Source organism: Pristiophorus japonicus, chromosome 2 (assembly GCF_044704955.1).
Source record: "Pristiophorus japonicus isolate sPriJap1 chromosome 2, sPriJap1.hap1, whole genome shotgun sequence".
NCBI lineage: Eukaryota > Metazoa > Chordata > Chondrichthyes > Pristiophoridae > Pristiophorus > Pristiophorus japonicus.
Window position 1 is genome coordinate 223,388,506 of NC_091978.1, and position 12,812 is coordinate 223,401,317.

The window sequence follows — 12,812 nt, forward strand, 5'->3', positions numbered from 1 at the left end:
TACTTGAGCATTCACTCAATTTTATTTCAGCAACAGATGCAATGCATCACATACAACAGGGTACGCTAACAAACAAGTGTTGCATCACACCAGTTAGTAGCAACTTTATTATATACGATCACAGTACACAGAAGTTAAAGGAATGCGTTTCTCAAGTTGTACAAAGCAAAGTAACTACAACATAAAAAATGTTTAGATGCTATATACATTTGGGACACAAAAGATGTTGATTTCAGATTTAATGTGGTACAAAAAAGTCCCAAAAGGGAAACAAAGATGCTTTCAGATTTAACATTTCCTCTTGACATGCTCTTCTGCTACAATGATGTTTATACCTCCGTTTCTCCACCTAGGAGAGAGTACAAATGTTTTAGAACAGGAAAAAAGTTCAAAATTTCACACAAGATTGTAACACACACTGGCCAATACTTCAAGGTGCTGCACTGGAAAGCATTTTACTGCAGCAGATCTAGTGACATCAGACTTGGTTTTATCAAGTCTGACACATTTAACCCAGTCAAACCAAAATATACTACAGCTTGCTTGATGTTGTTTGGTTATCATTTGTAGTTTTCACTACTGAGCTACAAAGAAAAAAAACAGCATTAACATTTAACTTTTAAAAAAAATTACCACACTGAAGATCCATAACTGAAATACAAGATGTGACCAAATAAAGAATACTGAATTAATTATGCAGTAAGAAGTCATTATACATTAAAAAACAAATGCAAATGCCTGTAAGAAATGTTTATCCAATGTTATATATATATGTATATATATATAAATATATGCAAAGATGACTGAAGACAAAGGCTGAAGTTTTCCAGTTTATCTTTAACGTTGATACATGATGTTGGAAGAGACCATACCACAGGGCAGCATTTTCACGAGCACACCTCACGTTCTGTCCGCAATGCGCGGCCCCAAGAGAATCGTGTGGTCAGGGTGACACGTGTCCTGCAATGAAGTTCCCGCTGGCGGGTACAAACAAGGTATAATGTCAGAGTTAGAAGGCAACTTTTTCTTTCGTCTTGTTGGGTCCTTTATTTGCACCCATTAGCAGTACTTTACCTGTTAAATTTACAGACTTCTTAAAATGTGTTAATCCCTCAGACCTTTAACACCTCCTGTTACAAAAAGCTGCAAATCACTTGAAGTGAAAACTCTACGGTTACCTGATGTTCAGTGCTTAAAGCAAAATTTAAATTACAAAATCTGGCATTTTACATTATTAAAAACATACACTGGCAAATTATTTAAGTGTTTTTCCTCCATTAGCTGCAACAAGATGTGTTACATACCTGCAGTGAAATAACTATATCAATTTTTCTTTAGTATGGTTGGTAGTTATTCTGGTGACTGCCTGCACCTCTAGATGCCTTTCCATAGCTGCTCTGCTGACCTGTCAAAGCGATTGGATTTTACAAGTTTAACATGCAATTTGTATATCTACATATACACAAAATTTTTAAAAAACATACCAACAAAGTGGCCCATTTACAAATTTAATCATTATAACATCTTTGGCCTAACTTAGTAATACCTGGACCAAAAGAAGAGTTCCAGTACCAAAATTTGATTCTCTGCAGGTTGCAGAAAACGGGTAAAAGCTCATTTTGATTTACGGCTTATCCTATTCTCTTCTTTCACCCCTATAATTTTACCCACCTGGCCACTTGCCTCTAAACAGCCTCCTTCAGCAGAGAGGGTGAGGCAGTCCAGGCCGCAGACTTCTCCACGACCATCAATGCCGCTCCTTGATTGACCATCAGGAGGCACATTTGCTACGAGGAGATATGAGTAATGTTAGTTTTTCCTCCTCTCCAAGATGGAACGCTCTGTTACCTGGACAAAAGCTGGCTAAACACTCCCCTTATCACTGGTAATAACAAAAAGCCTCCAAACATAAAACAAGCTGGTTCCACTACCTTAATCTTTCACAGACGTTTAGGTCCAAAAGTTTTCTGGCCAATTCAATCTATCTATAGATGAAGCACCTTGAAGGACACCAATGTGGTGTCATCAGAAATAACATGCAGACTTCATGTAGTTAAATAAACAGCAAAGATAAAATGGTGCTTAACTAACAGCACCAAGGAAAACAGGAGAGACATCAGAGGGGCTACAAAGCTTTAACACCCTTCCTTGAAAGTTTTGTTCTTTAAAATATTTGAATTCTTTGTTACAATACTTTCAACAAATAAATACACCTTGAGGCCTTTCGGCAGTTTACCAACATGTCTCTGAAACCTTACCACTTCACAAAAAGTGCATTACCAGCCAATTAGCCAAATGCTGTAACTTACTATTGTAGGTATCATATTCTGGAGCATATCCGTAGTTGTTGTAGTTATACCCAGAGTAATCATAACCTCCATATCCATTGTAACCTGGATTGCTATAGCCATTGTTGTAACTACTATAACCTTGATTCCAGTAGCTGTTGTATCCCTGGTTCCAGTTCTGATTTTGTCCTAAGAAAAGATAGCAATACAAAAACTTTGGAGTTTGTTCTCAGGCACGCCATAACCCAGAATGTCTGCAACAGGAAACCAGAGACCTAAAAAGTAAAAAAAAAAACCTGCAACACACTACTCATTGTATCCTATGCTAAAACCCATAAAACCTGCAGGAGACTTCTACTGTATCATATAAAAAAATAGAGAAAGCCTGCATAAGAGAATCCAGTGGTACCACATTGTTGTGCATGCAATAAATCCAGTAACTTGTTTATACAGGAGTGCCACTCGTCAATGGCAAAATGTTTAAATATGAAGGCATATTCCTTAATACAAAACAAGAGCCCCTCAAACATTTATAGAACTACATAGCCAGCTCCTAGATTTAGGGAAAGTATAGAGGAGGATGCATTACATAAATCTAGATATCTATTTGAGAAATAGTGAAACCATTTCAATTCCAGCAACATTTTAGGTAAATCTGTATTTGAAATTCATATAGAGCCCATAAAGTACTTGTTATAATCTGACATTAATTCATCTTGGAATTGTGGAAAATGTTTTTTTTTTAATTAAAAAAGGATAAAATGTTCACACTACGAATTACACAAATATTTTTCTTTTCAAAGTAATTGTATTGAACGGTTACGTAAATGTAACCCCACTAAGTTATTTTGCAGGTTCAAGATAGCTACAATTATATTCTGTTAAGTCTACTTCCCATCCCAACAAACCCCAAAATGAGAGAGTACAAGAAAGATAAGAAAAAAAAAAGAGATACAGCCCTGGGATCATCGCTGAGAGTCAGGTCAATAGCCAATGGGCGTAACAATTACCTTAAGTATCATTTGCTGACCAGTGACTCATTTTTTCCCTTACTACTCTTACACGAGATGGGAAAAATGGGAATCCCAATGTGATGGCCTTTTATTTCTCCTGTTCTTTGTAAACACAAGCCTTGCAACCCAGATTTAGTGCATCTTTTAGCATACTCCTCCACTAACTACAACTTTGTGAACAAAGTGCTGTGTACATTACCTGATAGAGATTCTTTATGTTGTTAAAAAGGATCTAGATCAAGGCCTCGACAGGCATGTTGTTCAACAAAGTAATGCCATACCATTCTTCAAGTTTGAACTCTTTCTCACCCAGTCAGAATTAGACTGAATCCCCCATTGAACAAGTGGGAAAAGGTTAACCAGATAAACCGGTAATTACCTAGCCATGCATTCCTTTACTGTTCCAGTAAAGAAACCATTTCATGTTCAAAACCCACTCGTCAGGAAATTAACTTACCCCCTCTACCACGACCTCTTCCACCAAACCCACCTCCACCTCTGCCTCCTCGTTGCTGCTGTTGCCTGTAGACTTCCTTGGGTTGTGCCACTTTAATTTCGCACTGTTAAAAAGTGCAAAAGTATTAGGTTAAAAGAATTCACAAAGTCAGTTGCTAAAACATAGTCACAGTAAAACTCAAACAGTACATTTTACTCTGTAGACAATACAAGAGAAACACATAACTTGAAGCACATATAAGGCTTTCAAACAGAATTAACTACACAAAAATGGTATGGTTTTTATAGTATACCTGCCTCATGCATCTGTTCTAAACTTGTCGTATCCTGTATCTATGGCCCCTCAACTACTGGAAACACTCTGCTTCTATCTACCGTATCCCATCCTTTCATAATTTTAAATACTTCCAATAATAAAACCCATAATCTGTATTGTTCTAATGAAGACTCCCAATTTTTCAAGTCTTTATATTTGTGTTTCCTCATACCAAGCAGCATCCTAGTGATTCTGCATTGTAATAGCTCTAAACCTTCAATATCCTTCTTGTAGGGTGGAACTCAATACTGTACACAGTGCTCTAACTAAGGTCTTAAGGTTTTATATAGATATAAAAAAAATGATCAGTTCTTTAAAAATAGTCTCCAACGCCTTTAACGTTCTGACAACCTGTATCCCCATGTCCCTCTGCTCTTCCACAACAACAGTAATTATATACACAATTTTTTAAACCAAAATTCATCACCTCACACTTACTAACACTGAATTCCACCTGTCACTTTTTAAGCCCATTTCTATCATTTTATTAATATCCCTTTGCAGTTTCCTTTGGTCTTCTAAATAATTTAGAATTTACCTCCTATTTTGGTACCATGTGCAAATGTCAACACAATGCCCTCGAGGCCTATATCCAAATCATTGCTATACAGAGTGTACCTAAGTGGCCACAGAACTTGATACCAAAGGAAACCAGGGGGGTGGGGTGTGTGTGGAGAGAAGCAGAAAGGGAAACTATATTGAGACTCATCCTAACGGATTTCAGTTACGACCCTTACAGTCAGCAGAGAAAGTAGATTCTCAACCCAGCAGTCTTTGATTCATTAAAACTCGGGGCCTAGTGCCGAAAGATTCTGGATCTAACTCAATGTACCATCCAACTAATCACCCATCTCACTCTCTAATCAGCTAATGTAAACAGACCATGCCTGCACTGAGTTAGCTAATGAAAACTGGGCTAGGATCGTGGTCACCACAATTAGCCTCAGCAATGTTGCTCACGAGGACATAAGGCTTGGCTGTAGAGCCAGCTGAAAGAATAGATGGGGCCTTGGTTTAACATCTCATCCAAAAAACAGCAGCTCCAACAGTTCAATAACTCTCAGTATTGCACTGAAGTGCACGTCTAGATTATGTGCTCTGGTTTATAGAGTGGGGCTTGAACCCATGACTCTCTAACTCAGAGGCAACAGTGCTCCACTGAGGCAACAGTGCTCCACTGAGCCAGGGCAGACATCGAAGGTCTAAAATCCCCTCATTACAGGTTTGTAGTGGTACATAGCTCTGCTGCTGCTGATGGCTCATAGATGTCCAGTTTTGGGCTGCTAGATCTGTCCTTATCAGAGTGTTAGTGCCATGAAGAATAATGGGCTCACTGTGGAAACAATCAGCTCAGCAATCTCACCTCAGAAGGTTTATAAAAAGATACAACTGCTGCTTCTAATGACCTCTGATAAGTATTCATTGTCTTCACAAGCATACAGCAGTACATGGAGTCGCGGAAGCCAAGAATAAAATTTAAAATCCATATTTCCAGTCATTTGCATATACTTCAAATTGCTGGTACCAACAGTCTGCTAAAAGCAGCCCTTTCCAAATCACCAGGCCCACAAAATGCAGCCAAGACAAACCAAGTAGTATAAATGCAAATATGACTGCACTGTCAGGCTCCAGGGCCATATGCAGCAACCAGGCCACAGGTTGGAAACCCCTGTGCTATGGAAAGACTGAAAAAAATCCACTTCCTATGATGTTGGAATAAGATCTACAGTGCTGATGGCAACATGCAGCACAACAGCTTCACTAAGCAAATGGAAACAAACATATGCAAGATTACGAATCAATTCCAAGTCAGTGCTGAGTTAGCTGATCTTAGCCGAGGTGCTACATTCACCTCAGCGCTCTGGGCTAAGTAGGTGAAACTCAGCAAGAATTCCAAACTGATCAAGGACTGAGCTCAGGTATGATGCCATCTAGTCAAAAAGCTTGCCAACAGATAGCATCTGGACTCGCACATGAAGAATAGATCCTCGTCAATGATTTCAAAAGGAGAAAATTGGTAAAGAACATTCATATTATTTCTCCACACTAAATTTATTATTGCAAAGACACCCAAGGAAATATGGACAAGAATTCCACTGCCTAGATAGCAAAGGGTGAAACTGCATAGACTGTTTCTTCAAAAGGAAAAGCACTCCCAAGAGGACAGAAATCCAGATTTCACAAAAGCTCCAAGACCTCTCAAAAGTTGCACAGTTATCTGGATACAGGGCAGTCAGCAGGATGGATCCTTAAAACAGCCCAATTTATCAGCATAGCCACGAGTCATCAGTGAAATGGCCAAGCTGGCATTAGACCTCAGAAGTGAATCATCAGGGATCAGAACCAAAGACAACCAGTACAACAACGTAGTATTTATATAGCACCTTTAAGTGAAACGTCCCAAGGCGCTTCACATGAGTATTAGGAGATATAAAAAATTGACACCGAGCCACGTAAGGAGAAATTAGGGGAGGTGACCAAAGGCTTGGTCAGAGGTAGGTTTTAAGAAGGGTCTTGGGAGGAGGAAAGAGATAGAGAGGCAGAGGTTTAGGCAGGGAATTCCAGAGCTTAGGGCCTCGGCAACAGAAGACACGGCCACCAATAATAGTTGAACGATTATAATCAGGGATGCTCAAGAGGGCAGAATTAGAGGAGCAGAGATATCTTAAGGGGTTGTGGGCTATAGGAGATGAGAGATGGGGAAGGGTGAGCCCATGGAGGGATTTGAAAACAAGGATGAGAATTTTGAAATCGAGGCAATGCTTAACCGGGAGCCAATGTAGGTCAGCAAGCACAGGGGTGATGGGTGAGCGGGACTTGGCACGAGTTAGTACACAGACAGCCGAGTTTTAGATCACCTCTAGTTTACGCAGGTTAGAATGTGGGAGGCAAGCCAGATGTGCATTGGAATAGGCAAGTCTAGAGGTTACAAAGGTATGCTAGAGGGCTTCAGCAGATAAACTGAGGCAAGGGCGGAGCCGGGCGATGATAGAGGTGGAAATAGGCGGTCTTAGTTATGCGGCAGACATGTGGCCGAAAGCTCATTTCAGGGTCAAATATGACACCAAGGTTGCGAACAGTCTGGTTCAGCCTCAGACAGAAGTTGGTGCGAGGGATGGAGTGAGTGGCTCGGGAACGGAGTTTATGGCGGGGAACGAAAACAATGGCTTCGGTCTTTCCAATATTCAATTGAGAAAATTTCTGCTCATCCAGAACTGGATGTCGGATAAGCAGTCTGACAATTTAGAAACCGAGGAGTGGTCGCGAGAAGTGGTAGTGAGGTAGGGCTGGGTGTCATCAGTGTACATGTGGGTGTGGTATAATCAGGTAGAGAGTTGCCAAGAGAGACAAGTAATAAGGGAAAATGAGGAAATAGGATTAGATGGTTGAAGGTCAGAAAAATTAGCAGGAAAGGCAAGAAATCTTGAGAAAATATTCAGATTACTAAAACATACCAGGTACTGGCAAACAATGCCAATGGAAACAGAGGTCACAGAAGGTAGCTAAAAAGAATATATCTGGTATAAATAGGCAGATTGAAAGACAGATTAGTCACAACTCTTCAGGAAAGTATCTGTACGAGATCTTCTTGTTCTCAATGCTGGATTGTCGGAGGTGCCTTAAACCAGGGCCATGTCTGCTCTTTCAGGTGGACGTAAAGGATCCCATGGCACTACTAGAAAACCTGGCGCTGACATTTCCTCGCAGGTCGGGGCTCGGCGTGGAGGTGGCCCAACACTCAATGCGGCCCCGACCTGTGAGGAAACACCAATGGCATGCCACTGCAAAGTACAGCGTGAGCTTGTGCAGGAGGGAGACGACTCGGAGGAGAGCAAGTGCATTGGACATCGCCATAATCCAGGTTGCTGATTGGAGCGTGAGCAGATACAGCAGGAGGCGGCAAACAGTAGAGGAGCGGCGAGAGATTGTAGAGTGACGTGGTCGGGGTCCAGGGGATGCGCGAGTTTGGGGCCCAGGAGACACGAGCGCCCAGCCCACACTGTGATGTACACGCACTAGGTCCGCGCAGCAGAGCTGGTCTCCAGTCGTCTTGGTTAATCTTTGCCACTGGACCAAGACCTAGCCCTGTCAAGCCCGTGTGGTGGCTGGCATGCAATCGCCATACCTTAAAAAAAAATCCACGCACAGGCATCTTCCGCCCTGCAATATGCATGTAGTTTAGCATCCTGGAATATCAGGTCCATCATTGCAACGCCAGTGAACTCATCCCTTTTTGGTGTGGAAGCAAGTCATCCTCGACACGAGGGATCACCCAAGAAGATATCTATAGAATGGCAAGTTGTTCATCTGCAGCTGGCGCAGTACTTATGAAATGTTAGAAGAGATCACAAAGGGACCCAGTGATTAGTAGCCCGTTGGAGTAAACAACATGGAAAGAATATAGAAACCTTAGAAGTCACATATGCAAGAACTGGCTCAAAGATAATCAACGTAAAATAATGTTTTCTAGTTCACTTCTGTCTGAGAAAGGAGTGGAGTTCACCAAGAAAACAGAGGATGGAAATAAGTGGCTGGCAATCTGGCATGGAAATATCAACACTAAACTCAAGACATACATGAACCAGAGATAGAAACAGGTAGACTCTGGGGCCATAAACACTTGCAGCATTAGGAATAAAATGCTAACGTCAGGGGCTGTAGGGAACTACGATGTAGTAGGAATGTCAAAAATAGCTGATGGCAATGAATGTAACAGAGTATATTGGGTTCAGAAAATAAGTGTGGCTAAAAGTGGAGATAGTGTAACTCTCTCAGGGACGCCTGGTAGATTAATGAAGGTGCTACTGTGGGAGGTGAAAAATTATACAATGAACTAATCGAGTTAAATATATTTAATGCAAAAAAGACAAACTAACACTTGGCATATGCTACGGATTATCAGAAGGACAACAATTGGCTTAATGAAGAGATTTAGAAGTGTACATTATTTTAATGGACAATTTCAACCAAATATAAATTGGGAATCCCAAGTAGTTTGCAATTTGTGTAACATATGACCCACTGTGTCAGGGAAGCCACGAGAGGCAGGACAGATCTTTATCCGGTTATAGTTAAGTGACCCAGACAACATACAGGAAATGAAAGTCACAGGGATAGTGACCACAGATGATCCAAGTCTGACGTGACCCAGGATTCAGAAATAGTGAGGGCCAGGACCAAGGTATAAAAAAAGCCCAACTTCAAAGAAATCAGCTTAAGCCAATTGATTAACACAGTTTTGTTCAACACTTGAGTAGATGATAATCAGAGCACCATTAAAGGCAAAATGCTGAGCATGCATAAGAAATAGTAAGAATCAGCAAGTGTGGCCCTAAATTAATTTACAAATTCAGTCAAAAGTAAATTATGCATTAAGAAAAAAATCTCCAGAAATCCTGCAGGGACAAAGGAGTTCACTGGGATGAATACAGAAACAAGTTAAATGGGTGATCCGAGAAGCAGAAACCTGTGGGGGGGGGGGGGGGGGGGAGAAACAAATCAGCACACAAAACAAATTCTCTCAGTTCTCTGTTAAGAGGGCAGCGTGAGAAGAGAAAATGTTTGCAAACAGGACTGAAACAGAAGACGATCAACATACAATTATAATTTCAGTCAAGTAGACACAAAGTATGTCTGAAGGGTAGCAAACAACAGGTACTTGTTAGAGGAGTCATGACAGGGGAAGGGTGTGATAAGAATTCGAGTGGGGCTGTTGCAGAAATCAGTATTAGATACCCTAGTTTGTAATTTAGTGCAGACAAGTGTAAACTACTGCACATAGGAAGAACAAATGGGCAGCATACATATTCCAAGAATGGTGTTGAAATAGTTAGTTATGGATGAAGCTTGAAATAGACCCAAGAGTAAACTGGACATATCCAGCCACTGCAGAACAGCATGAACAAATCAAATAAAATGCAGAACTATATAGCCAAAGCAGGAAGAAAACATGTCAGAGAAAGCCATGATCAAATTGTATAGAGTGTTCTGGTCAGATCACACCAAGTACAGTTCTGGTCACCGAGACACAGGAAGATATTAAAATGCTGAACACAGTTCAGCAGAGAGGCACAAAGCTAATCTCTAGGGCTAGAGGTCCACGCTAGGTAGAACACAAGAGACAACCAAGAGAGATAAATCTTATTGAGGTATACAAGATAGTAATCAACGTGGCAAAGGTAAATCCAGAAAACTATTTCAAACTGTGTTGAGTAGGAAATGTAACAGGTTCAAACTAGTAAAAGAAACATTTATAAAGAAGCTGCTCTTCACACAAAGTGATCAACACATGGGATGGCAAAAATATTGGAATTATTTAAGAAACAATTGGATGCTACAATGGGAGGACTGTGGGGTCTCTCTGGATGCATGAACTAAAATGGGCTGAATGGCCTCCCACATCTATCTTTATCTTGTGATTGGGTGTATTTCCAATTAGAAATATCAGGAGCTGCCATACGTCAGATCAGTCCTTCCCAGGAACCTGTTTTATCAAAGTGTTTAAGGGGTTTAGTCTTGTATTTGGCAAACTAGTTGAAGATGCTGCAAGTGGCACAGGGGATATTGCACAGAGCCCACCTCATGGATTTCCTTCAGGTCTCTCCCCATTTGAAAATGGATGAACTGTTTTGGTCTGGGTTTTTTTTCCTCGTTTCCAGAAGTGCCATTAGGCTACAGAGAATATTGAGCCTTTCAGCCTTGAAAAAAGGCAATTCTTAGAGGTTTATAAAGTAGTAAGCAGTAAGGGACAAAAGAAAAAGCTTTAGGAAAAACTCTCAAACATTGCAGAGTTTTTTTTTTAAAAAGAAGCACTCTGCAAAGTGAAACGGTTCCGGAAAGGAGAATTTAACAAAAGAATGATATAAAACCAGACATGCATCAAACTGTGCAGTCTCCAAAACTGTGCTGTCTGTACCCTATCTCACACCGTCCCACTCACCCATGTTCTCACTGATCTACATTGCTAGATTGGCACCCAGTTCTCCCGAAAACCTCAAATTTAAAATTTACATAGAATGTACAGCACAGAAACAGGTCATTCAGCCTCCTCCTGTTCCTGTGTAACAGTCTCGAGGGGCTGAACAGGCCTCCTCCTGTTCCTGTATGTTGGTGTTTAATGCGCCACACGAGCCTCCTCCCACTCTTCATCTAACTCCATCAGCATAACCTTGTATTCCTTTCTCCCTTGTGTATTTTAATCTACCTTTCCCTTAAATGCATTTATGCTATTTGCCTCAACTATGCCACATAGAAAGTTCCACATTCTAACCACGCCCTGGTATAGAACTTCCTCCTGAATACTATGTTGGATTTATTGGTGCCTTTAAAGACCGCTATCAGGTCACCCCTTGGTCTTCAACAACCCCAACCTGTTAAGTATTTCCCAATAGGTATAACTTCATAGCTCTATCATCCTTGTAAATCTTTTTGCATCTTCTCCTATGCCCCTATATCCTTTTTTTAAAAATAAGGCCACCAGAACTGTGCACAATACACCAAAAGTGGTCTAACCAATGTCCTACACAAGTTTAACATAACTTCAGTTTTTCCAATTCTATCCCTCTAGAAATGAACCCGTGCTTTGCTCGCTTGTGTTATGGCATTAACATGTGTCGCTACTTTTACTGATGTGTATCTGTACCCCATTTGCTCCTCTACCCCATTTAGACTCTTATTTTCTAAGGAGATGGCTTCCTCATTCCTCCTACCAAAATGCACCAACACACACTTATCTATATTGAAATTCATCTGCCAATTAAACAACAATGCGGCAAGTTTATTAATATCTTATTGTAATGAGTCAACTGTCTTCCTCGGTATTGACTATACTTCCCAATTTGGTGCCTGCAAATTTTGAAATTGTACTTCTGATTTCCAAGTCCAAATTGTTTATATAAATGGTGAACATTGGTTCTAGCGCCGATCCCTATGGAACACCACTTTCCACCTTTGCCAGTTTAAGAAGCTACCTGTAAACCCTACCCAGCTTGCTATCCATTTTGCTGCTTGTCCCGATTCCACATGCTCTGACCGTAGTCATGAGTCTACTATGCAGTACCTTATCGAAGGGCTTTTGAAAATCCAAATATATTACATCTACTCTTACTACTTCAAAAGAATTCAATAAGGTTGATCAAGCATTCCCATCCCTTTTAAAATTAGTGCGGACGATTCTTTATATTTTCAGTTTCTAGATATTATTTTATTACATCTTTGAGTAAAGATTATCTTTCCTACCACAGATATTAAACTAACTGGTCTCGTTTCCTGGACTGGTTCTATCTCCCCTTTTAAATATAGAAACAACATTAGCTGTCTGCCAGTTCTCTAGCACTATTCTCTTTTCTAATGAATTTTTATATACATGTAAAATAATGCCTCTGCTATCTCTTCCCTAGATTCTTTTAATATGCATAGATGTATTCCAACCAGACCCAGGGTTTTATCCTATCCACATTTGGTTAATTTATCAATTATCTCCTCCATTCCATCAAATGACGATTTTTTTTGAGCTCTTCTAATGTCAATTCCACCTGGTTAGTCTCCCTGGTAATTAGAGGGAAAGTAATTATTCAGTATTTGTGTGTCATTGACTGCAATGTTTATCTTGTGCGTCCCTTAGTGTCCCTATTCTTATTTTTCTATTATTTGTGTGTCTGTAGAACACATTTATTTTTATATTCATTCATAGTTTAATTTCATAGTTCCTTTTTGCCTTCCTAATTGTGGTTTTTGACT

General features: G+C 40.3%; 1 protein-coding gene across 5 annotated transcripts in view; it reads right to left on the minus strand.

The window, feature by feature from the left end:
* Positions 1-12,812, minus strand: part of hnrnpdl (heterogeneous nuclear ribonucleoprotein D-like) — a 23,237-nt gene continuing 10,425 nt past the window's right edge. The window contains exons 5-10 of one of the 5 annotated variants that reach the window (XR_011589868.1): positions 3,792-3,861; positions 2,310-2,477; positions 1,672-1,787; positions 1,305-1,405; positions 873-977; positions 1-349 (exon numbers count right to left, since the gene is read on the minus strand). Coding sequence is in view for 3 of the 5 variants with exons in the window: in XM_070870966.1 (XP_070727067.1) it covers positions 1,319-1,405; positions 1,672-1,787; positions 2,310-2,477; positions 3,792-3,861 (441 nt within the window). In the remaining 2 variants the exon portion in view is untranslated. The remainder of the gene's footprint in view (positions 350-872; positions 978-1,304; positions 1,406-1,671; positions 1,788-2,309; positions 2,478-3,791; positions 3,862-12,812) is intronic. The other 4 variants (XR_011589877.1, XM_070870966.1, XM_070870972.1 and 1 more) reach the window with 4 other exon arrangements.